Source organism: Cottoperca gobio, chromosome 10, assembly GCF_900634415.1.
Source record: "Cottoperca gobio chromosome 10, fCotGob3.1, whole genome shotgun sequence".
Taxonomy (NCBI): domain Eukaryota; kingdom Metazoa; phylum Chordata; class Actinopteri; order Perciformes; family Bovichtidae; genus Cottoperca; species Cottoperca gobio.
In genome coordinates this window covers 13,762,822-13,789,157 of record NC_041364.1, presented here as the reverse complement: position 1 = coordinate 13,789,157, position 26,336 = coordinate 13,762,822, and the positions used below count along the sequence as shown (strand labels likewise).

The 26,336-nt window shown below is 41.5% G+C and overlaps 3 protein-coding genes across 6 annotated transcripts; 2 read left to right on the top strand and 1 right to left on the bottom strand.

The window, feature by feature from the left end:
- The first annotated feature begins 1,368 nt into the window (after positions 1–1,368).
- rnf20 (ring finger protein 20, E3 ubiquitin protein ligase) lies at positions 1,369–11,052 on the top strand. Its single transcript, XM_029442093.1, is given in 25 exon segments — positions 1,369–1,710; positions 2,088–2,266; positions 2,395–2,463; positions 2,574–2,672; positions 2,769–2,916; positions 3,027–3,148; positions 3,150–3,213; positions 3,309–3,391; positions 3,393–3,425; positions 3,972–4,118; positions 4,203–4,277; positions 4,384–4,503; positions 4,770–4,949; positions 5,042–5,177; positions 5,325–5,446; positions 6,389–6,545; positions 6,674–6,690; positions 6,692–6,987; positions 7,603–7,720; positions 7,890–8,039; positions 8,122–8,334; positions 8,705–8,830; positions 8,933–9,073; positions 9,242–9,346; positions 10,262–11,052. Coding segments are annotated over 24 exon segments (3,069 nt in total). The 5' UTR covers positions 1,369–1,710; positions 2,088–2,095; the 3' UTR covers positions 10,439–11,052.
- A 178-nt stretch (positions 11,053–11,230) lies between these two features.
- Positions 11,231–15,208, top strand: LOC115014207 (transmembrane protein 109-like). Of its 2 annotated transcripts, XM_029440889.1 has the most exons (4): positions 11,231–12,260; positions 12,632–12,691; positions 14,135–14,237; positions 14,513–15,208. In XM_029440889.1, the coding sequence occupies exons 1-4, from the start codon at positions 12,027–12,029 to the stop codon at positions 14,866–14,868; spliced, it is 753 nt and encodes a 250-aa protein (XP_029296749.1). In that variant the 5' UTR covers positions 11,231–12,026; the 3' UTR covers positions 14,869–15,208. The 2 variants fall into 2 exon arrangements, with proteins under 2 accessions (XP_029296749.1, XP_029296750.1); XM_029440890.1 differs by lacking the exon at positions 12,632–12,691 and having other exon boundaries at positions 11,232–12,260.
- A 2,436-nt stretch (positions 15,209–17,644) lies between these two features.
- Positions 17,645–24,836, bottom strand: LOC115014211 (uncharacterized). 3 transcript variants are annotated; one of them, XM_029440893.1, is made up of 8 exons: positions 24,641–24,836; positions 23,717–23,990; positions 22,515–22,817; positions 20,768–21,061; positions 20,337–20,491; positions 20,142–20,240; positions 19,983–20,027; positions 17,645–19,134 (listed from the first exon to the last, which is right to left on the bottom strand). In XM_029440893.1, the coding sequence occupies exons 2-8, from the start codon at positions 23,826–23,828 to the stop codon at positions 18,991–18,993; spliced, it is 1,152 nt and encodes a 383-aa protein (XP_029296753.1). In that variant the 5' UTR covers positions 23,829–23,990; positions 24,641–24,836; the 3' UTR covers positions 17,645–18,990. The 3 variants fall into 3 exon arrangements, with proteins under 3 accessions (XP_029296753.1, XP_029296756.1, XP_029296755.1); XM_029440896.1 differs by having other exon boundaries at positions 23,724–23,990; XM_029440895.1 differs by having other exon boundaries at positions 23,717–23,929.
- Positions 24,837–26,336: the final 1,500 nt, after the last annotated feature.

Here is a 26,336-nt window from a genome sequence, read left to right as displayed (position 1 = left end):
AAGGAACATTTTGCAAATGTAAAATCTTCCAAAGTCCTTCAGAGAACATGCTGTTCTTTATTCTCCCTGCACAAACATTTTCATTATTCGTTTGTAGTTTTTATGTCAATATAATTGATTCACTTTCAGATTTAGTGTGTATTTACAATAGTAGGACTATGTTTTAGCCTAGTCAATTTATTGAACACAAATACGGCATTAGCATGCGTCACATTGTTTGTCAAACACACGTCATGCATAAACAGTACTCTTATCGATTTCTGAAAATGGCCCAAAAGAACTTGTAGAGGTGTTTGTAATGCTCTCACCGGTCAATGAGTGACCTCAGCACACAGGGATAGTTGAACCTATAGCATGGGGTATATCTGTAACTCACAATTAATGACTTTTACACAATCTGGACTCTGCACCACTGTGCAATGTACTCTTTAATAGTGCTGATCAGAGTGCACACTCTGTCCATGAGTCCCCTTTCACACAAGGACTGACTGATAAAAAAAAAAGAGAGAGCAAAATGTTCTACAGACAAGAATGTAAATTAAACTAAATAATATACCAGAGGAATGTTGGTGTCATTGTTTTGGTTGCACAATAATTGTTGCAGTATTCCCAAGTACTTAAACTCTTGAGATTTAAAGAGGTGAGAGTTGCAATCCAACACAAAGTATCTCTTCTGTGAAGCCATATGGTTTGAATGTGGACATTTCTGGATTTGTCTCAGTAGTTTCAATAAAGGGAAATCATGTGCATTTGAAATGGCTGTCTTAATTTAGATGCAGATACACAATGTTTAGGAACTAGTGAATTTATATTATTAAACTTCTCTCTATATGTATGATAAGGCTGGATCACCTACAGGACAGGAGTAGGCCAACTAAAGCCCCAGACTCACTGTGTATCAGTTGCCGTACCAGTTATTGGTAATTTGTTGTATCCTGCATTATTATGTAATATGTTGGCTATCTTGTTATTTCATTTTATGTAACCTTTATTTAACAAGGAGTAAAAGACTAATCGAGATTAAAGAAATCTCTTTTTTTAAGAGTGGCAGTACAAATACCAAGGGTGCAGACATAAAACAAACATATGACAATTTAAAATGAAAACAAAGAACAACATACCAGATATTCAAAAGACAATTTTCAACATTAAACATTTCTACAGCTAGATGTGCCTACTTCCAAGTCCTTAATAATCCCTCTAAATGCATCCAATGACACCCGCTCCCAAAGATTCAGTTGATTTTGCAACTGATTTTCAAGTTGAGGGAGCAGCATACTTAAATGCCCCTTTTCACAGTTCAGTATGGACTTTAGGTACAGGTTATATGAAGCAGGCCTGGGCGTGGAGACAATACATTCCCATACTTTTTTGGAGGATGTAGTTCCAAGAAAGACGCAGGAACAAGAAGTGTCCTAGTTCTAACACCTTAATTATGTTTAGTTTATATTGTGCTCATGTGGTGCATTACATTTAATTAAATTGTGTTTCATCAAATCACCACAAACTAACAGGAAGTGTTTTGCCAGGGGGCCCCAGGCTGAATGAACCGTGAACAGGTTTTCTCCCTGACGGCAGGTGGCGCCATGTCAGCTGAAGGTTGTCCCACTAACAGTGTCCACACTTCCGTTTCCCAGAGACAGGGAGCCGCATCATCAACAGCCACCTACAGATTTACTTAATAACATAGAACTCATATCATTTCACGCGGTGAGACTCAGGTTATGTGTGGTTGTTATTGACAGTATTATAAAGTAAATGCTTTGATCATGCCGGGTCAGTTCCGCTGAGCATCAGCAGCATTTAAAGCAGGTATTAGCAAACAGCTAACGTTAGCCTAACGTTACATTGACTGATTCAATCAGCTTGTTCGGATTTTAAAATGTGATAAAACATTTGTGTGTATTTGTTTCGACAGCTCATCATCTAGAAGAATATGGTTTTCGAGTAAACATCACTGTAGTTATTTTTGGACCACTTTAACGATAGCTAGCTATAGTTTACAACATAGATTAGCTTTGTCCATCCTGCTCAACCATCCGGATCTAACAGTTCTCCACTTTCTGCTTCTTCTCTGTTTGTTTCAGGAAAAAGTATGTCGGGACAGAAGCGTCCTGCTGACCCCAGCGGCTCCTCGTCCTCCGGTGCGCCCCCAGAGAAGCGGAGGGAGAGGGAAGGAGAGGACGGAGCTCCCGGTGTCAGCGCCGCTGCCGGGGGGAGCACTGCGGTGGAGACGGTCATCAAACTGGGAGGAGTGTCCAACTCAGTGAGGCCCCCTTTATTAATATCCACTACTGCTAACATATGTGTTCACTGGGTTTAGTAGTGTCAAGCCTGTCTGTATATGTGGTTGCCTTTTCTTTTTACACTCACATTTGAATCAATTGTTTTCAGGAAGAACAAGACATCAGAGCTCTCCAGGCGAAGAACCGAAAGCTGGGAGAATCTCTTGATCAAAGACAGGTAAATACATTCTCTAATATATGCTTTCAACTGTTTATGCACACACGGGAAGCTGCACGTATGTACTTCCTGGTTTGTGAGAGATCAACTCTTGGCTTGTTGGTTTGCAGGTCATTGAGGATGAATTGCGAGAGCGAATTGAGAGACTGGAGACCCGCCAGGCCACTGATGATGCCAGTCTGCTGATACTCAACAGATACTGGAACCAGGTAAAGAAGTTCAGAGAAGGAAGCAAAAACGTTTAACAGTCTCATCTCCTATAAAGATCAAAGAGTCTGAATGTGATGCCCTTCTCTCTCCTTCAGTTTGATGAAAATGTTCAACTGACCATCAGGCGTTATGACCAAGTGAGCAGCGAGCCTGAGAAATCTCTGCCAGGTGAGGGACGCAGCCTGAAGCCGGATACTCCCGAACCTGATGGCGACTCCAATCAGGAGCGGGCCAAGGACAGAGGTAAAGTTGGAGCTGACACGGGGTCATGACAGCAATATATAGATTTTGAGATTTTGATTAACAAACTAGGCATCAAAGCATAAAACGTCTTTCTTGACATTGTTACTCAGGCCACCAGGGAGAGACCACCAACTCTTTCCTGGCCACGCTGGCGAGCAGCAGCAGTGAGGAGATGGAGGCTGAACTTCAGGAGAGGGTGGAGTCCAGTCAGAAGCAGGCCAGTCACGTGGTCGGAGATCTATGAGTGTCTGAAGAGGACCGTGGACCAACTGAAGGCAGAGCTGGACTCTGGAGCTGGTGAGAATGAGGATGAAGTTTATTTGGTAGCAATTCATCAAGTCCGTTTACGTGTTTACACCCATAACATGTGATATTGTTGCTTTTCTTTCTAGAGGGCAGTCTATGGCAGGCAGCTTCCAAACTGAATTCCCTCCTGACCAGCGAAAACAAGCGGCTGCAACAGCTGACTGAGGATCCTTAAGCAGAAGCACAGTCACATGACCAGCGAGGTACACATTGTTAAGTTTAGCTTTTTAGCCCAAAGGAAGTTAAAAAAACAAAAGTATATAACAACAAACACAGCATAGACTTTGCTGGAGAAGTAAGAATCCCCAAAGGGTAAAACATAGTAAAACTTCCCCTTTAGGATTTACAATGTATCCCTATTCTATGGGTATTCCTTTAGCTTCACATAATGAGATGCAAATGTTGCAAAATGTTCCCCCTCAGGTTGAGCCAACCTTAACAGTTATAAACATGTGTGTAAAATGATGAAAATGCCTGGGACTGCTGCGCTCTGTAGTAAACCACTTTGCTGCCACATAGTTTATCTGTAAGAGAATGTTGGCACTTTGAGTCTTTGAATAAGAAATTGGTTATAAACACATGATAAATTCAGTAAAATTTCAAACTCATTATCACACTGTGACTCACTGTGTACAGTAAATGATCAAGTGCGCTGTTCATGTTGCAGAGTAATATCTTAGGAAGGATTATTTTTCTATTAGCTCTTGTGTGTCTGTGATGTCAAGTCTCTGTGTTCCTGTCTTGTCCAGTCCCGGCCTCTGGGTCGTGCAGCTAACAAGGCAGACCAGCGTGTCAGCGAGCTGCAGGTTCTGATCGAGGAGCTCCAGTGGGACATGGAGAAGATCCGGCGCCGAGAGAACAGACTGAATGCACACCTGACAGAGATACTGGAGAGGGTGAGGATGTGTTCTCTGTCTCCAGTGACAGTGTTGTGATGTTTGTTGTATTGAGGTTATAACGCTCTCTGTAATGCATCCCAGGTGAACAGCAAAGGCTATAAGGTGTGTGGGGAGGCCAGCAGCGTCTGTGGGACCATCACCATTAACAAGAGAAAGGTATGAATTGTATTTCACAATTTTGATGATTAAGACAAAAGTGTGAAGATCTTTATTTTGTTGCTTTTCATAGTTGTTGACATTGTCACTTATCTCTCCTGTCAAGTTTGAAGAAATGAACAGTGACATGGAGGAGAACACGGAGCTGGCAGACAACCGCCTCATCGAGCTGCAGAAGCTCCAGCAGGACCTGCAGAGTGTGCACCAGGAGAACAACAACATGAAGGTTGGACGTGTGTTTCTCACACACCATTCTTTTGACTGTCATTTGGAAATGACCCATTAATGGATTACAGTATTCTATTAATTATGTTGGCATGCATTTAACTTAAGTTTACTGATAATGATCCTTTGAATAAATACTGTCTCTATGTAAATGTTTACCCAGAAATCTCCCTGGTGGACCTTGCACTTTTAAAAAGCTAGTCTCTCAGGACTTTACTGTATTAAATATGTTTCTGTTTCTTTCTTTCCTTTCTCTCTTTCTCTTAGGCGGAGCTGCTGAGTCGAGCAGAGGGCGTGGTGAAAGAGACTTCAGAGTATCGCTGCCTGCAGTCACAGTTTTCTGTGCTCTACAACGAGTCTCTCATCCTCAAGGCTCAGTTAGATGAGACACGCGCTCGTCTCAACACTACAAGGACGGCGAGGCTTCGACAGCTGGAGCACATGGAGGTAAGTGCGTGTGTGTGTGTGTGTGTCTGTGTCACGGTCTATCTATGCGACCTTTCGTCCTTTTTCTTAACTCTCATCCCTTCTGCGAGCAGAATGATGAGGTGGCTCTGCAGAGGAAGGTTCGCACAGAAGTGTTTCAGCTGGAGGACACACTGGCTCAGGTCAGGAAGGAGTACGAGATGTTGCGCATCGAATTTGAACAGACTCTTGCTGCCAACGAGCAAGCAGGTAACTATCAGGTTCTGTCTTATGTAATGAATCAAATGCATGAATTGGCTCTAGGTGCACAGTCCTAATCTGGATTCTCTTTTTCCCCATCCTTCATCGCCTGCTTTCTTTTTCTCCCGTTGCACTCTGCCTGCCTCTTTCTCTCAGGTCCCATCAACAGAGAGATGCGTCACCTGATCAGCACGCTGCAAACGCACAACCAGCAGATGAAGGGAGAGGTGGTGAAATACAAGATTAGACTGAGGGAGACGCAAACTGAGCTCAACCAGGTAGGCCATGAAGGGAAACGTGTGCAGTCACCTCTCGCCAGCAAAACAAATTAGATAGAGATAGATGGAGTAAACTTTATTGTCCCTGAGGGGAAATTGGTCATGGGGCACAGTGCTACAGGCGGTTGCTTTTACATAAAAAAACCATCACAAAAACTACATGAAACCATCTTAAAACATAAGAGACTGTTGATACCCCTGCAGCTTAAACAAAAGAACCTGTGCTAGTGTATTTACTGCACATTGCTCTGTTGCAATTAGAGGATGGAGACTGGAACAAACGATAGCTTCAAGCGGTTAAATGTACATTTGGGCACACGGGAGTCGTCTTCCTGATAGCAGAGTATTTGTATTCAGAGAAGAGGGGATGTTGGGAGTCCGCAATGATTTGTGTTGCTTGATTCATGACCACCTACTTGTATAGGCTCATATTCTTTCTTCCCTATACCCTCATATCTGTTGTGTGCATGTTGACGAGCCTGCATTTCCCGTTGCACTATTACGTTGCCAACCCATGCTGTATCTAATAACGCTCTCTAGGATTGCACGGAAAACATCAGCTTGATCTGGCTGCTTACTCCGTACAGTCTCTGCTGCAGTCAACTGCACAGGTTATTAATGTGTGTTTTACAGCCAAGAAGATTGTCTCTGTGGACACCGAAGTATTTGTGCGAGAACACCTGAATGATAGTCTGTCTGGTTTTTGATGACCACTGACTCATGGCCAGTCACTTGTCTCAGGTCAGGGACTATCTCCCGTGTTTTGGTGACATTTACATTGAGATGGTCAGTTTCACACCACTTAATGAAGACGTCTATCTCATCGTGGTGCACAGAAGTCATGTCCTTGTGGAGAAGGCTCAATTAAATAGTTATAGGTCACTCTGATAGTGGCACATCTGATGGGTATAGTGTATTAAAGCACTTTTGTTGCCTCTTTAGGTCCGCGCTTCAAAGGGCAACGCCATCCTCCAGTCCCAGTCAAGCACAGAGATGGACGTGAAGGATGAGACGACCTCTCCTTTGACCACAGCCATCTCTGGGGAACCTGTGGTCAAGACAGAGGCTGACAACGGCTCCTCCACACCCAGCAGCACTGGTAACTAACACCTGGTTGAGCGACTATGATGTAAAAAAACTAAATTGTGTTCTTATGATACACTTTCAAGATATATTAGGACACTGTCCTGGTTGACAATTTCACCCTTTACTTTGTTCTTTCTATAGGAGCCTTGGTGAAAACAGGAACCTGGCGTAGAACCTGAGGCAACGGTAAAAGAAGAGGAGAAAGATGAGAAGAAAGAGAAGGAGGACAGGAAAGAAAAGGACATTATAAAGAAAGAGGATAAAGACAGAGAGCGGGAGAAAGAGAAGGAAAAGGAGAGAGAGAGGCCGACCCGCGGCGGTGTGATAAAGGAAGAGAAGGAGAAGCAAGGGAGCAGCAGCCAGCCCGAGGAGTCGGCCGGGGAGCGCCTGTCTCTGGTCGGAGGGTCAAAGAGGAAAGAGATGGAGCAGCTGAAGATGGTCCGAGCCGAACTCAAGTAAGTTGTCCGTATGGAAGTTTGTTTTATTTTAAGTTTTTATTATTATATATGATTCTGTCTTTTATGTGGAGAACAGGAACCTGAATCAGGCCAGTTTAATTATAAAGCATTTAATGTTCATTTATTATTTTCATGTGTAATAATAATAATAATATAATTAAATGAAATTCATTTCAGATTATGCTCATTTTTTAAACTACCAAATGAAGAAAAACTGAGTGGCATAGTGTTTAATGATGCTGCCGTCATCGTGCATTCATCATGCTCGCTCATTGAACACTCTGTATGGATTGTCACAAACGCCTCCGTAAATACATACAAATACAAAAACTTCAAATGTACATTACAAAGTAATTATAGAACATGAAAAATATTGTTATTTCTCTTTCGCCCACACCTTGCTAGTGATAAGGTGAAGAAGTTTCCTCTCTTCCTCTTGACAAATAGAGTTGTATGACATGCAACAGAAGTCTCACGGCTGGAATCAAACCAGGGACGTTGTGGTTCTGTGACATGCTCTGTAACCATTTGGCTCCCGAGGCGCTCCAGCCATTATTGGTATTTGACCCTGGATGATGGTGATAGTTAAAAACTCTTACCTTGACTGTGCAGGAAAGCCCAGGAGTCCCAGAGGGAGATGAAGCTGCTGCTGGACATGTACCGCTCGGCACCAAAGGAGCAGAGGGACAAAGTCCAGCTCATGGCTGCAGAGAAGAAGTCCAAGTCAGAGGTGAGCCACGCTGTAGGAGTTTGTGTTGATGTGTAGAAGACTTGAGATTTGCTCCCGGGTCCATTTATCACGATGTCTAACTTGAGTTATGCATACTTGGGCTGCAAAAGGGATTGTTAAAGTTGCTGTGTGTTTTGTGGCGCTCTCATAATAACAATGCTGATTCCAGGGAGAGGAGCTGCGGCAGAGACTGAGGGAGCTTGAGGAGCGGGAGAGGAGAGAGGGAAAGAAAATGGCGGACGAAGAGGCTCTGAGGAAGATCCGCTCTGTGGAGGAGCAGATCGATATCCTCAACAAGAAGCTCTCTATAGCAAAACAGGTGTGTGTGCTGGTCATTGTGTTTTTATGCACAAACAACAAAAACGTTCGCTCTCTAATAATCTTATGGCCTCGCTGTGCAGGAGGAGGACGCACTGCTGAGCGAGATGGACGTGACGGGCCAGGCCTTCGAGGACATGCAGGAACAGAACATTCGTCTCATGCAGCAGCTCAGAGAAAAAGACGACGCCAACTTCAAACTAATGAGCGAGCGGATCAAGTCCAACCAGATCCACAAACTGCTGAAAGAGGAGAAGGAGGAGCTAGCCGACCAACTGCTCACTTTAAAAACTCAGGTGAGCCACCAGGCACCACCACAATTGTGGTTTAGACTGTCAATCATATCTGTCAAGAATAAAGGTTTATGATTCCAAGTGCAGTAATAACCACCTGGAGTCACTTATTGCTTTCTTTGAATGCGCTAAGATTATATATTCTTTTTTTAAACGCATCATTTTTGTTCTTCAATAAAAACAGCTTGTCAATAAATGTATGAAAAATATGGAAAAAAGGAAATAAAGTGCATATTATGCACATAATGTAAGCTGCTCTCCACTGTTGCTTTTTTATTTGCCTGCTTCTACTTGTTTGTTTTCTAGCTCTGATGCCTTTTTTTAAATCTTGGTTCACCATCATGCATTTTTATGGATTGCACCCATTTGTCAGGTGGATGCCCAGCTGCAGGTGGTGAGGAAGCTTGAGGAAAAGGAGCGCCTCCTGCAGGGCACCATCAGCACTGCTGAGAGAGAGTTAGCACTTCGAACACAAGCGTTGGACATGAACAAACGCAAGGTAACACATTTAGATATGCACAGTTACTCCTAAACACACATTCACAAACTGTATATACTCAAAGGATGAGAAGAAATGACATTCCCATCTCGCTTCCTGCAGGCTCAGGAGTCTGCGTTGCTGTCGGAGGAGGTGAGAACTCAGCTGGAGCAGGTTCAGCAGAGGCTCAAGCTGGTCCGAGAGGAAGTCATAGAAAACAGCATCTCTAGGGAGAAAGAGTCGTTTAACGCCCGACGAGCACAGGTAACAACATCCACAAACACACACGCTGTATGTGGGATAAAAGGTTATTGCTAATTGTTTTTGCTGAAATGGTGAAAAGGTTATACGTCTGAGTCTCGAATACTGACCGCATCTGTTGTCAAAACAGACTTCTTTTACGTACAGCTGCTCACTCTGACTGTGTTTCAGGAGGACATCTCCAAACTAAGGGGAAAGATCGAGAAGGCCAAGAAACCAGCTGAGAAAATCAGCAATGGAGACGATATCCTGAATGAAGAAATCAATGACTACAAGGTGGGTTTCTGTGATACAAAAAATATAAAAGACTTCCCGTTTGAAGTATCATGGATGCTGGTCGGGGGTTTAAGGCACAGCCACGTGTTGGGAATGGCTCAGTGAAACTCCTCCGTTTACTGCTTTGGTACATTTTATTTTGCAGATGAGAACATTTCCTTTCAAAGTCACAAAATGACACTAAAAGTAAACTAAACCAAGACGCAACCAGTATTTAGGTTTTTGTCCTGCAGGGCAACAAGCCGAGACTTCAGACTCCCCAACCAGGAAACAGTCCTGAACATTGTACAACAATAAAACATTGATTTCGCACAAATGTTTTTACCTTTTGGACAGAAACAGGCCAGCTGTTTCCCTTTGTGCTAAGCTAAGCTAACCAGTGGCCGACAGTAACTTCATATTTACCGTAAAGACACGAGTGGTATCGATCTTCTCATCTAACTCTCTGCAAGAAAAACAAATAAGTGGGAATGTCAATGCTCTGTTTCTCTTGTAAGTAGGCAGTTTAACTGATTGAGCCAGATTTATCTTTATCACTGTAGTTTCCACCAAATGAGACCAGCTGTCAGTGTCACATTATTTTGACAGGAACACACAGAGACAACTTAAAATTCCGACCAACTGTGCAAAGACTCAACATCACACATTATAAATGACTGACTTTGTGTAGTCAATGTCCTTTTAGTTTTCTGTAGCTCAGACAGACATCTTGGATCATGCTCAGATTCTCCCAGGTTTGGTCATGAACTCGTAAAGGGGTTTGATGTAATCATGAGGGGGCCAAATGATGCACCCTGCCAAACCACAAGATGTGCGGGTCAACTGTTCTCTGTACTCTGCATAGTCTTAAGAATGCGTCATGGCTAGACAGGATGATGTGAAAATTTCATGTCACAAATTTCCTCTCTCCCCCAGGCACGCTTAACATGTCCGTGCTGCAACTCTCGGGTGAAGGATGCGGTGCTGACAAAGTGCTTCCACGTCTTCTGCTTCGAGTGCGTGAAGACACGCTACGACACACGCCAGAGGAAGTGCCCCAAGTGCAACGCCGCCTTCGGAGCAAACGACTTCCACCGCATATACATCGGCTAACGCTGCATTTCCCCCGCGAATACTTAAGAGGAAGACGGAAAAGGGGTCAACGAGATAAGCAGTAGTACAAACAGTGCCGGGAGTGAGACTCACCACTGGGCTCACATATCTCCTCTGAACACTTAGCTCCCCCGCTCCTGTGTGTACAGGGTACCATGAGTGTGACATCTTCGGACGATTCCAGCGTCGGAGGGCCGCAGTGATGCTCTGAACCGAACGCTTTAATATTTGTTTTGATCTTAACAATGACTGAATTCAGCTTCTCCCATCCAGTATCTACAACTTCACTGCTTTAATGTTCCCAGATACTGGTGCAGGAAGAATGTTGAGAAATGTGTGTGCGTGTGTGCGTGCGAACAGGCACACAAGCCAGTATACAAAGAAAAAGATTAGTACAGTGAGAGAAAGTGGTGTGTGTGTGTGTGTGTGTGTGTGTGTGTGTGTGTGTGTGTGTGTGTGTGTGTGTGTGTGTGTGTGTGTGTGTGTGTGTGCGCGCGCGCATACGCATACGGTGTCATTATTTCTTACGTTTCTTTTTTTATTATTTGAAAATCTCTCCTGATGCTTTGTAATTGCTGTTCTATTAGTTATTAAAGTGACATCTGAACTGTCCAGCTTCTGCTTCCATTTCACTATTTTTTTCAAACTCAAATGTTTATCAAACTTTGAGAATAGTACAATTTGACCTAGAGTATTAAACCACAAGTCCTAGTGTGCAAATCTGTTTATCCGTGTGCAGAGCGCCTTCTCCCCCCCCCCCCCCCTGTGTTCCTCTTCCTGAATATGCAGTCGTGTTTGCATACTGAAATCTGTCGTTAGAAACGCTGGAAGGAAGGGAGCGCCAGCGGGGAAGGCGACAAGGGAGGGTTTTTTCATAGGTTGTGCAACATAATCCATCAGGGCAATACATTTGATGCAAGCTCAGAGACAAAGGAGCACCAAACTTGAGTGGCGTGGAGCTCAGAGCTCAAATAAGAAGCTTTAAGAGACTCGTGGTCCGCTCAACGTCACCGCGTTTCTCCTGTTTTCTTTTACGCGTAAAGCTACAACGGAAAAACTTTAGGAGACATTTCTGCACTATATATATACATATATATATATTTTAATTACTTTCTGCTGCATCTCGACTGACGGTCACATATCTGGATCGCTGCTGGATCTTAAGCCTTTAACAGTTTCTTACCAAATATAGCCACTGTTAATGCTGGAGTGTCCTTGACGGAGCTGATCGGTCCTAAATTGGATATTTGCAGCGCTGCCAAAGTTTATAATTAAATTCTCGGATCATTTTGGGTGTGTTGTTTTAACAACACATTTGGTCTGATTTGCAAATTGGACTCTTGAATCAGTTGGTGTGTTATTTTAGAAGCTGGTGCGGTTCTTCACATTTTTCTGCCTCTTGTGCAGCGTGTTGGTTTTAAAAAAACGCTCAGTACCCGATGACTGCTCTCAACAGAAGCCATTTTTAAGTCTTTGAATTACAGTCATTGAACACGAGCTGCTCAACCGGCTGTGGGCTACAGCTTATTTAGCCTGTTCACACACATTTTAGCACATTTGTTTTTCTATTGTTCTCAAATCCCTTACGATGACTTTTTGTGCGTCTGGCTCTGGGCGCGGTGGATGCTCCACAGCTCGGTTTTTCCTCAGCACCTATGTGTTGGTGCTGGCGCTGGGCTGGGCTGGAGCTGAGCAGGCCCAGCCGACAGGGGCGAGCCCACCGGCGGTCACTCTCCGTACTGTGATCACCGGAACCTGCCAGGAGATCCAGCGGTACGCGGAGTCAGTGGTGGGAAGCGGTGCGATACGGTCAGCTGCAGAGGTACAGATATGAGATGCTCCACTGGTTGATAGCACTACTGTTTCTTTACACCAGGAAGTGGCTTTACTCTCTTCTTTTTTTCCTTTTTAAATTTTAATATCCTGTGTGTTTGGTCTAACTTCACTGTTTGCTCTGTCACTGTTCTTGATGTTCACTAATTTTCAACTCTAACCTTGTCATCTCTCTCCATCCATTTCCTCACCCCTCACACACATTCCTCTCCCCATCATGCCCCTCAACTTGTTAATCTCTCCCCTGATCCCCTCATCTTCCCTGCCCTCCTTTCATGTCTTCTTGTACCCATGCACCCCCCCTCACCCCATTACACACACTTTTCTGCTTCCACTCGGCTGTGGATCCCTTTTCCCCAGAGTGCAGTGTTGTTTCTTGAGTCAATGCTTGGCCAGGAGAACGTCTTTAAAGTAGCCATGGTAAGAAACCTCCTGGATGTCTCCAGCTAGTGCCCTGACATGGTCCCTTAAACAGAGTCCTTTCACGTGGCTCCGTTTAGCTCATGTCACCATTTTAGTTAGTTAGTAGTGCAGAGTAAGAGCATGACTGTAATGAAGCTGTGGTTTTGTGTGTGTTTCCGTACAGTGGTAACCTACTTGCATGAGAAGCCACAATATAGTCCTACTTGTTGTCCTACTAGTTTATTGGTATTTGCTGGCAAGGACGCTTCAATTGTTCAACATGACTGGTAGCCCTGAATGGAAAAAAAATAGGGTGTGTACATGATCCCAGGATGAGAAAAAGCTTTTTAATGAATCCTGAACTGAAATAGAACCTTAGTCCATGTGAATTTGGTTTTATATGGTTCTGTTTCCATGTAGAAAAGCCAGTTTAAAATGTTTTAAATAATCTAACTTAGTGATCAACTTGAAACCACAAGGCAAACATATAGGTGGATATGCATGCCACGCTGACACTGGCTCCTAATGTAACAGAGCAACATTTCTTCAAGGTCTTGGGCTGCCATTGCCTGATAACGTTGCTATGTTACATAACTTTTGCCTTGAGTTTGTTTTTTGATCCACCTTTTTCGGGATAATTGTACGGTGTGTATTCAACCCTTAATCAGTTTTGGAGCATTATTAGGTGAATGCAAGTAAAATAAAAGTAAGTACAGTATAGTCTGTTTGGAAGCCTGCTCAAAGACACCATGAAATTTAGCTTTGTTAGCTTTCTTTGTTTAAAATAAATAGACCCTTTATGGTCTGCATCACACCTGTGGCTACACCAGCCTGCCCTTTTAGCATTAAAGGTGGGTTTTGCTAGTACTCAGTAAAACATTTAAATCTGTCATTATTTGGTAAATTGAGTCTTGTAATACCAAACAGAGCAGTACATGTGTAAAAGTGTGTTTTCAGTTTAAAACACACACACACTGACATGGAGTGACCGATACTTGACAGTCCTCACGTATGTGCCAATGTGTAGCGCAACAGGTGCAGATAAGACACTTGTCCAACTTACTGGGCTACCCTTGACCTTGCCTGTTGAGGCTACACTGTGTGTGTGTGTGTGTGTGTGTGTGTGTGTGTGTGTGTGTGTTGTGTGATTTGGGGGGTGGTGAGCAGAGACTCTACAGGAATAGAGAGGGTCACTGTCAAACAGCTGTCACTCGCATGCACAGCTGTTTGCCCAAGTCAACAATACAGTACTCCTTTTATCTTAAGGTGCAGCACTTCCAGTCTATACAAGTTCTCTGTTAATCTAATTATCTACCTGTGCATTGGAGCAATGAGAATATATCTAGATAGGCTGTTATTGATCCCATTGCATGATTATTGTTATGATCAGAATGCGGCCTTTCTTCAATGTGATCTTGTGTAATAACAAAACATGTCTCCACCCTCCCTGCACCACCACAGTTTTTGGAGATGGTGATCCGATTCTTCGCTGAAGGAGCTGCCAGCGGCCTGAATGTCATCGCCGTTTACGTCACAGAGATCCTCAGGGTCACAGGATTTGATGGTGGGTACCAGGATGTCCCATGTTTATGTGTGTTTAGGCTTTGCTGCCCGCTCCACTTTTTCCTCCCTGTATTTGTAACTTTCTGCAAATTGTCTGCTGGAGTAAGAGAGGATCTGTGTCATTGAAAGTTTGAAGTGAAAATATGCAGGCTTGCCTCTCCCTCAGGCAATTTGTCTGCCACTCCTTTTAAAAATGCAAATGTTTACTACTGTTGCTTCTTGAGCAACAGACTGGTATTATCAAGACTTATTCTTTATGCAAATCTCTCTCCACAGTTGCACTTACTCTGCCCCGCTTCACTCCAGAGGGTGTGGCGGCCATCGCTCAGTGGGGTCTGGTGGCACTCATCGGCTACTGGGTGCTAACCATCGTTCTCCGTCTGCTGATCGGCGTGGTGAAGCGGGTGTTCTGGGTGGTGAGAACCGTCTTGGCACTCTGGCTTTTCGGACTGATCGTGACCGAGAAGCATGCCACTGCAGACACCACAGCGGTTCGAGTGGGCGGCCTGGTGCTGGGATGCGTCCTGTTGACTCTGCTCACTTCTTGCTCTGAAAAGACTTGTGGTGTGGAGCATCGGCTGAGCTCCCTTGAAGGCCGGGTGAAGGTAGTAGAGAAGAGGAAAGGGGACTAGTGACCGGAGATGGTTCAGGGAAAGGAGTTGAGATGGACAAAGGTGATGATAATGTCGTTTAAGAAAACAGTACCAATGATGGTTTATATATGTTTGTCAAACTATTATGGGAAATAAAGTAATCTCTGGGATTTTTAAATCAGAAATGCTCTTTTTGTGTCTTGAGAAAAAGCCAACATAATGAAACCACATGGAATATTTGTACTGTAGTAAAGAACTGTAATCTTTGACACGAGGTAATAGCAGGACCAGTGTGCAAAGAGGTCAGATCTTAAACTGTCTTCATTCTGTATTGTCTTTCCCACGATTGCATACGAATAAAAATCAAGGCAACATTTTACATAATTAGTTTATTACAACAACAACAGCCGTACTAACGTCAGCATGCCAACATCCTCACAATGACAAAGTCAATACATGCTGATGTTAAGCAGGTAATGTAATACGTTCACCATCTTAGTTTAGCTTCACTATTGGCACTAAACACAAAGTACAGCTGGGGCTGACATTAGTTTTGCAGATATTTAGTTATGAACCAAAGTATTGGATAATTCTAAATTGTATTATTATTTTCCATTGGAAAAAGTCTTTGATAGTACCCGTTACCCCGTACTTTTTTTGGTACTACTTCGGTCGAGTTTCCAGACGAACTGAGCTGATACTAAAAGGCAACGTTAAAACACTGCAGACAACCGGTTGGTCAGAGAGAATCGCAGCTTGCGTGACACAGTACATCCTGCACATAACAGCCATTTTTGGTTTGGTTGCCAATGAAAGGAATCATCAAGAATCCAGCCCCCACTGAGCGGGACTATCTGCAGTGGAAACGAAATGGAGAAAAGGAACTGGTACCAAAAGTGAGTTGAGTCAAGCTGAAATATCCAGTTGAAATGAGGCATTTGTAACTTCAAGCCAGGCTGATTTTTAGCCATTTTACAGCCTCTTAAGTCCCCCTATGCCTGGATGGTCAGTCAGTTGGAAACATTTTTGATTCTCCGGATTTACGCTAACGGTCTTCACCCCCACTGCCACTCCAGCCGAGTGGAACAACCTGACCTCAGTGTCAGACTTATCATTCCTGCTTAGCTCACCCTGCAGCAGTAAAGCTCACTTACCTCCTACACTTTGCTGTGTTGCCAAGTGGGTCAGTTATGAAGCCATAGTGAAACTAACTCACTGTGTCACCACATCCCTGCATCATCATAGAGAAAAAGTTGCAGAGTAATGATAATCTGATTATAGATCTAAATGCATCCAGCAAAATGATTATTTCATGATAATAGAATTGTAAAAATATAATATGATCACACAGAATATTAGATGTTTGTGTTAATCGAGCCTTTGACTTTCAATTATTAATGTTTTTATAATTACAATGGATCGAATGACTGTGAAATGTGTCGCTTGTACCGATGAAACAATCCCCAGTTAGTCTCTGCTAACTTTAAAACGTCTTTCAGCTCATTGTTTTGATTTCACAGCTAGCAACTAGACTGTTTTTGGTTCACTCTGCATCATTTTCAGCTGCAGTACACATGTTTTCAGTGAAATAGCTCAAAAAAGCCTGACTGCTAACAAACTTAGCAACTAGCTGGTGAACATCGTGGAGCATTTAGCAGCTAAAGAACCAGATATTTCCGTCAGGAATAGGTGGAGACCAAAGCAGAGCTAAAAGAGAGACTTGCACCCACCAGGTGGCCAGAGACACAACTGCAATGAAATGCTTATATCTGTTGAATGTGTTAGTAAGCAACAGTTTGCTAAAACAACTTCAAAGGTGATAATAAACAAACAAGCAATTCTGGATTTGACCTGTGCAATCTGACTTTGTTCTGTAAAAACATACCCATACCCCTATATTTAACTCTCAATAATAATAATAATAAAGTGCGACTGTAACATGTAGGTCTCAAATCTACCTATTATTTAATCTGGTTAGAGATTACTATATGTGATTTAAAGTCAACTCTGTGATGTGATTTTAATTCCTCTAGTTGGGACCAGTAGTAAAGACTAATCTTAGAATATTTTCTGGTTTGTGTTTTTCATTTCTTATAATTAGGGTTACAGGTTTTAGTTTATATTTTGTTATGATTTTAAATCTTAATTGCATGTTGCAGCATACGCTGTAAGGCATTAATCCACTGCAGTCCTACTTAAAGCACAACGATGTGATACTTTTGGAGGGAATTTCAGGATCGCCAAGGGAAACGTGTCTACAAAGTATTGGTTATTGTCTTGTACAACAAACAGATTGATGGCTCTTTAGTTTCTCTTTACGACACACAAAAGGCTCTGTTGTATTCTAACTTCTGCTCAGTTGAGTTTCCTCTGTGAACCGGTTGGTATGGTGGGAAGGAATGTATACGCTTGGATAAGCTTTTGGCTTTGTGGTGACATGTTGGGTGGGTGGTGCTTATAGTGGTGTCACAAAACTACAGTAAGTCTTTCAATTCTTTCTTTTTACTGTGAAGCATGTGTAGAGCAGTAATATAGACTTCTGTAGAGTGGATATGCCTCATTCCAGACAAGACAAAAAAGTACAACACCAGGCCAAACATTAGGTAGCTCAACTAATGTGTAAATAATACTGTTCTGTACTTCCTTAAAAAGTGCCTGGCATTAAGGAAACAGATATTCACATATTCCAGGCCCTTGTTTTAGATGTCTGATATTTCTATCCCCAGTTCCTTTTTTACACCGTTAATTCAAACCTACCATAAATCAAGTTGTATATGACGTCATGAAGACAGTGGAAAAACTACAAACCATATAGTTGGGTGTTATAAGATTTTATGAACCTGACACAAAGTACAAATACACAACGATACAAACACAAGATATTTACTTGTTTAGACAAACATGCTTCTATCATAACTCGGCTCCAGTTAAAGCATAAACAAAACCATATTTACACATACTATATACATATTTAAACATTATAAACTATGACATGCAGTTAAAATATTTACAACTATCTCATAAATAATAGTTACATATCCAGAGATAAAATGTAGACATGCAGAAAGACGCACATTGAAGATGTTGTCAAGTTTATTGTTTGTGTAAAGGTCCCAAATGTATTGATTTATATACATTTTTGAAGTAATGCACTCACGGTACAATGTTGACATAATTGCAGTGCAGAGGTGTTTTTATGCCATTAAGAAAAAGGCAACTGGTGCTTGAGATACTCATAGTTATCAAACAATCATAATATATTTTCAACACATGGAAATATATAAATGTGTGTGTCACGCCTGAGCAAATGAAATACAGTAGCTAGTATATATATCCATGTGAGTTAACCTCTATCGCTCATTTGAAGTTAATTCTCAACTCATACAAGTATCAAATAATTTAAGATGCAAGCTGAATTCCATGCAGAAGGCCAAGCATATGTGAGAATAACTCAAGTAAAATGAGCACTTTAACACTTTTAGATATGGAGAGCTTGGCAGCTATAAGGCTACTTTATGTTTGTGTCTTCCCTGAAAATATTCACAGTCAAGCCGGTCTGCAATAAAGGATGTATCCATGACAGAACTGCAGGCACTAAAAGAGCTATTCACTCAATACTAATGAGAAAAAGAATAAGGTCTTGGAGTGTTGCTCATGAAGTGAGGTAGGAAATTATTGTAAATAATGCAGGCACGTTTTTCACCAGGAAGACGAGACGAATAATATGCAGGTCGTTTTCTAGTTTCTGACGCTTTGGATTTAGTCCAATAAACAAACTAATGTAACATTACAGACTACAGCCCTCGGTTAACACTAGTGCCCCTGTAGACACAGATGGATCAGCTCCATGTGAAGATTATAAGACAGCTGTGTTTTCTGACTGGCTCTCTGAGTTTCAGCAGTTTGGTCGAATGTTGGTATTCTTGCCCTGCTGACTGACTGACAGGCATTACACAGGAGTAAATGCATTGTAAAATATAAAGAATGTATTAGTATACAATAAATAGGCCAAACTACTACAACTAAAATATAAACATTAGAGATTGTATAGACCACATTTATAGGTGAAACACTGCTCCCTTATTTCGTTGGATCAGGTGGCTCAGAATCACACACTGAACCTTTAATGCCACATTAACGAAAGCTCGCACATTTTCAAAATTAGAGGAAATTGAATTTGGCTGAGGTATAGACATCACAGGTAGTTGACTCTGAACTGAGTGGTGGAGCGGAGGGAAAGGTCATCCCCTTCAGTTCATACCGTGGCTCAGAGTCAGAGTGGACGGGGACGGGTGGAGCTGAAACCTGGAGAGAAAGACAGACGTCACAGTGGTACCACGAGCAAACTCATGATGATGCAAAACTGTCTGAATTTAGTCTAATGTGCAGATTGTTTTACAGATGCTACATGGAGAATATTCATATCAAATTATTACCACATATATTTTTTAAACATTTGCATAAAACAATTTTTTATATCATTAAATTTAGACTAAGAATATGACATCAGCATATTAACTGAAAACAACAACCAAATATACTGATTCACCAGATAGAGGTGGGCAGGGCTGATGTATTGGATGAGGGTTACTCAATATGAATAGTAGAAAAAAACGTTCTATCTTCAGCCAACATTACAGGACGAGAAACGACGCTAAAGCTCCGGACGGTTGGTGGTGCTTGGTTTTGGCTCGACTGTTTTCAACATGGCGGCCGGGTCACAAACTTTCAGCTAAACAGTGCACTAAAATATGTTTCTTAAAACATTTGAGGTAAAATATGCATATACAGTAACAAAATCTTTTTATCAGCGCTGCCTAGTTTGACCGGAATTTACAAGCAGTGATTGACACTGCGTTAGAGACTACTCGGCTCTGATTGGTTGTTTTCATTCAGGCGCGGTGGAGTCTTGCAAATGCCATTAAAGACAGAGGTGGGGCAGAGGAAAATTATTTATTTTACAGTTTATCTGTCTCTTGCATTACTGTGAGGGTATAGTGACAGTTTCAGCAAATATTTCATTATTAAAGTTTTTTATTAAAGTTACCAATTGCAACTTTAATTTGGAGAAACATTGCACAGCACTGACTGGTTTGTAATTAGACGTTGAAAAAAAATACAATTTCACTTTTATTCATCAAGTATTTGTATACCTCAGAATACGCTGGCGGCACATCCACAGTAGGATGATTGTGTATCTGCAGAGTGAAGCAACACATAACATATTAGCAGTGGAGACAGAAGAGCGTAAACAAAGCTGTTAAGGCAACAAGAGAAGAGAATTCTCTCTTTGAAATACAACACACACTAACCAGCGGGTCAGTCGGAGTATAAGGAGGCTGAGCAGGGTAGTGTGTCCCAGAGGGCTCACTGAGATGGTCTGGCCTCAGTCTAACAGGCTCCAGATCATACTGCAGTTTGAAATAAACAGAAACACAAGGGGGAATTATGATATCAACAGCAAGACTTTTAACTATACAGTATTGTTCAGTTTAAGGTAGCCTCACCACTTGGTATTGCACATCAGGCTCAGGAGCTTCACTCTCAGATTTGTCCTCTTTGGAGGCGCTCTTCCTACAGCAGCGCCTCACGCAACAGCAGAACAGTGAGGAAAGGAAAACCCCAGCACTAATACCAATCGGAGATGTCGCATAGGATAGTGCTGAAACGATGAGTTGATTAGTCAATGGGCAGAAAATGTATCGCTAACTATTTTGATAATTAATCGTGTCATTTGCAAGAATGTCGGTATATGATGCTTTGATTCCACTAATGTGAGGATATCCTGCTTCTTCTGTGATTTGTATTACTGTCAATCTTTCTTGGACATGAAAAATAAATAAACTCAAAGTAGATAATAGCAATAGTTTTTACGACAAGATGATAATTCAATAACAAAGTCATCTGACACTTATTGAATAACACACAGGTTACTCACGCTCCATTTCCAGTGTCACCTCTACGGCTGTGTCGCCATTCTGATCTTTGATCTGATAGCGTCCCTGGCATGACATCTGGAGGTCATCATTTGAAATCCCACATGGTTTGATCAGATCGAATCCTACGCAATCAAATTCATCCGAATGAAGCTGCAGCCGGCCTTGACCCACTATGCTCTTTCCTGGGCCACTGTCGCCTTCTGGGAAGAAGTAAATGTTGCAGGAGCTTGGTTCCAGATCAAAAGTGAAGCTGAGCTGTTCACCAGGCTTCCTGTCAAAGATCTTTGTTTTTGCTGGAAGACAGTACAAGAGAGAGTATTTCAAAGCACAATCCAAATATATTTTGAGTATCAAACACTGCTCCCGTACAGTCTTGGTTCTAAAGTTTCTAGTTTTTCACATAACATGGCAGCTGTGGAGGAATTACATGAAAAAATCTAAAATTTGGGGGAAATGTGGTTATTTGCTTTATTGCAAATGTACTTCTCCCTCCACCTTAAAGCCTCTTGACTCCGTATATCAGAGTGCACTGCTCTTCTTCACAGGTGGTACATTTCTCACTCATCTTATATGAAAAGGCGGGATGGCCATCCTTAACAAACAGAAGGGACCAGCGTTGTATGGTGTTTATTTGTAAGGCTCTGCTGTAACAACTTCCTCGCTACCTCTGCTCTCTGGTCTCATATAAATGTAGTACTTACAATGCAAGATCACAGGACATTTTAACATAAACTGTAGCTCCTATTCACTCTGAATTTGCTGCATACAAATGGAACTCCAAAAAACCATGAAGTTAAATTCTTTGATCTCACTTGAACAGGTTAAAAGGTTGTACTTGTGTATCTGCAATCACACTTGTAAATGCTTTTTGTAATTGTGAAAATGTATAATGTATGTCTGTGAAATATCTGTCCGTCTATGCTTGATTTGTAGGTGTTTATATTGTTGTACACGTCTCTCTTTAAAAAGAGATCCCGATGTCAATGAGACTACCTGTTTAAATAAAGGATTAAATAAATAAATACAATCACAATAGACATTATCTCAATACACTTTGTATAAAGAGCAGGTGTAGACTGTACTCTTTACTTTACTGAGACCCAACATTCCCCAATGAGCGAGCATTTGGACAATGGCTGTCGGGAAAACCTGACATTTAACGGGAAAAAACCTTTAGCAGAACCAGGCTGTGGCTGAGCGACGATCTGCCTCGACCACCTTCAGTGGTGAATATGAAGACACTGCTAGCTGATGGTTATCTTAGCTTAGCATGAAAACTGGAAGTGGGGGGGAAACAGCTAGCCTGGCGCCTATCCAAGGGAAACACATTGCAACTACAAACACCTAGTCTGACACATAACTTGGCAGTAGACACATTTTGTTACATTTTGTTTGACAGGCTAGCTTTTCCTGCTGTTTCCAGCCTTTGTGCTAAGCTAAGCTAATCGACTCCTGTATCTTCACGTTTACTGTATAGACATGAGATTGGCATCAATCTTTTCATCGAACTCTCAGCAAGAAAGCCAATAATAAAATCCCCCTAAAACGTGGAACTGTTCCTTTAATTTCATTACAGTTACAATTGATTTCAGAGATAATACATTTTCTGATTTATCGTGTCATTTGCAAGAATGTTGGTATATGATGCTTTGATTACAGTAATGTGAGGATAACCTGTTTTCTCTGATTTGTATTACTGTAAATCTTTCTTGGACATAAAAAAACAGGAAGACACAGGTTACTCACGCTCCATTTCCAGTGACACCTCTAAGGCTGTGTCGCCATTCTGATCTTTTATCTCATAGCGTCCTTTGCATGACATCTGGAGGTCATCATTTGAAATCCCACATGGTTTGATCAGATCAAATCCTACGCAAGCAAATTTATCCAAACCCTCCTGCAGCCTGCCTTGACGAACGATGTTAATCGTCCTCTCTCTCGGTTCACGGCCGCTTTCTGGGAAGAATTTAATGTTGCAGGAGTTTGGTTGCAGATCAGAAGTGAACCTGAGGTGTTCACGAGGCATCCTGTGAAAGGCGTTTGTTTTTGCTGGAAGATAGTAAAGAGAGAGTATTTCAAAGCACAATCCAAAAATCTTTTGAGTATCAAACACTCCTCCCGTACAGTCTTGGTTCTAAAGTTTCTAGTTTTTCACATAACATGGCAGCTGTGGAGGAATTAAATGAAAACATCTAACATTTGTAGGAAATGTGGTTAGATGTTAGATGAGAATGTCGATACCCCTTTCAAGTCAATTCAGGAACAAATCATGGTGCTCAAAAAAGTGGCTTCAGCTACTTTGCTGCATAATGAACTCCAAAAAACCATGACCACCTTCAGTGGTGAATATGAAGATACTGCTAGCTGATGGTTATCTTAGCTTAGCATGAAAACTGGAAGTGGGGGGGGGAACAGCTAGCCTGGCGCTATCCAAGGGAAACACATTGCAACTACAAGCACCTAGTCTGACACATAACTTGGCAGTAGACACATTTTGTTACATTTTGTTTGACAGGCTAGCTTTTCCTGCTGTTTCCAGCCTTTGTGCTAAGCTAAGCTAATCGACTCCTGTATCTTCACGTTTACTGTATAGACATGAGATTGGCATCAATCTTTTCATCGAACTCTCAGCAAGAAAGCCAATAATAAAATCCCCCTAAAACGTGGAACTGTTCCTTTAAATTCATATCAGTTTGATTTCAGTGATAATACATTTTCATCCATATGTTCACATGCGACAAAGTGTTTCCCTCTGTCAATGACTGTGTTACTGAATTATCACCTTGTCATAAACCTCCTTTTTTTTTTGCTTCCTGTCAATCAGTTCATACCATGTTGGGTATAAACACTTTAAAGTCCAAAGAAAAGAGTGACAGCAACAGTCTCTTGACAAAAAGAAGTGCTAGGATGGGACATTAAATAAATTGAGAAATAAGAAGGATATTTACCTTTTACCTCAACTATGAAGGCGGACTCTTCTTTCTGCTCTTTGTCTCTTAATACGTAGCGACCAACGTCTCTCTGAGTTAAATTAACCATTGCATAGTAGATACCCGTCATTGTACGCTTTCCGTCCACTGAGATAACAGGGTCACCCCTGTTTCCACACGACCGTCACATCTGAGCTGTACTTGGGGTTGAACTCGATGGAGTTGGGTTTTCTAGGAAGCCGTACGTACAGTGAGTTCCCATACTCCTCATAATAATGTTTACGTGAGAGGCCTAGGGAGAGAAAGTCAGAAACGTTATGAATGAACCCACACACACACACACACACACACACACACACACACACACACACTATTGTTGTTGTTGTTGTTGTTGCTGCTGTTTTTATTTTATTTTGGTTTGTCTGAATGTAGTTTCCCCCCTTTCAAGTAAAATATATTTGATCATGTTGCTCACACGTTTGTTTGTTGTATTGCACTATACACAAATAAAATAAAACGTTATGAATGTTCCAGAAATGATTTTGGCCCTTAATTATTTGAACATACATCTATATTTTAGCATGCTTTTTGTGTGTGTGTGTATGTTTGATTAATAAAAAACATTGAAATGTTATGTATGTAATGCAACCAACGCCAGATCCACACATTCTGCCCAAGTCTAATGTTTTTACATCGCCATTTAATTAACACAAGGTGCACACAGTTCAAAAGTAGCTAGCATAGATACTATGTATCTACTATCTACTTCGAATAAGTGTCAAGTAGAATTAATTGGAAATACACCAAATTAAAAAACAGTATGAGTAACGTTGATGTCATTTGTGTACCACCACTGACATAATATTAGGCTATTTAGGACCAAGTCATAGTCGTGTAAGCAATCTCGCTAAAGAAGGATTCATATGTGTTACACTTACTCACCCATACAAACAAAGACACTCGGCAACAACAACAAAACCACTTTCATCATCTTCCGTGATTCAAACCCGAGTCCAGTGCAAACCCTCGTCGACCCGCGTATTGTAACTCAAGACTGAACTAGTGAAAAACACTTGAGACAGAAACTGTACAACGAAGATACTCCGCACGACAACGTTATTACTGCATCTCCGGCCGGGGGAGGGGGCTCTGTCTGCGCGCACTCACAAGGGCGTTTTTTATGGATGCACCCATGATGCGTTTGAGTACTATCGGAAATTACTTTTATTAAACCGCCCTTGAACTGTTGCCTCCATAGACTGTAGCTGTGTCTCACTTCAGGGGCTGCAGCCTCCCTTGAATTGAGACACAGCTTGTATTTGAGATATCTATACAGTCCTATGTGCTAGCATGGCTGTAGACTGCTGTAGCCGAGCCTACCATAGCAAGCCACCGAGCTCAGTGGGCATGCGTGTCAAGCAGGGATAACCATGTCCCTGAGGGACACTAAGCTTGCTTTGCCCGTCAGACATTTCTGGAATATTTCATGAGGCCAGGGGCCAGTTAATAAACAACCAATAGTAATATTAGGATTTGAGGACTTTAAGCGTTTAGCCCAGACCTGGGGGGATCTCTTTCCTTAATTTCGTTTTAATTAAACAAGCTCTATTAGTCTTTCTATTTGAATGTTTTTGTAACATTATGGCACCTTATTCACATTAAAAGTACCAAAAGACTTAATGTGTATACATTTATTTTCATTCTGAATTAGAAAATGGTCGGTGTAAAAGGACGTTATTCAGAGCACAAGGGTCAGTAAAATGTGACTCAAATGGAGATAGTTGAAGTTTATTAATTTAGCTTAGACGTTTTCAACTCACGTGTGACAGATATTTTGAATGTCTGAATCACAAATATGAGCATTCTGTAAACAGCAGAAATCCAAAGTTGTGATTTATCACATTTTATTTTCATTATAGATTAATGACAAGTATTTTCTCGGTTAATCGATTAATCGTTTGGTCTCTATAATATAGTGAAAAATGTCCATCCCAGTTTCTCAAAGTCTAAGGTTATGTCTTTAAATGTCTTGTTTTGTCAGTCCCAAATCCAAAGATATTCACTTTAATATGATATAAAACAGAGAAAAAAATCAGAAAATATCCATATTTGAGGCTGAAAACAGCATTTTCTGCCATTTATGTGAGAAAAATTACTTTAAGAATAATAGATTCAAAGTAGTTGCCGATATTTCTGTCGATTGATCAATCACTTAGGCGACTAATCGTTCCAGTTCTAATAGCCTACTAATTATAAGGAGTACTACATTACTCACAAGAAACATACAGTTAAAGGTAAGGTATGTATTCTGCACCTCTGGAGGAGCTTTGTCAAGTCAGCGAAAACCCCTCGCTTAAAATATATAACAGAAAGCTTGTATTACAATCAGGAGGTCATAGAGTTTGAAATATTAACCAGGCTGGGAAGATCTTTTTTTAATAAAGGAAAAATGTAGGCTCCAGTATTTTTGAAGCTTGACACATATTAGGGATTAAAATTCATGATATTTTAGTTTTGACAGTTTTTTTTATCTATGTCTCGAATATTCCCCAATTGTATGAAAGTGCGACAATTAATTGCTGGAGTACTTCTTTAATAGTTTAACACCAAGAAACTCAGCTAGTCTGCTACATCAAGA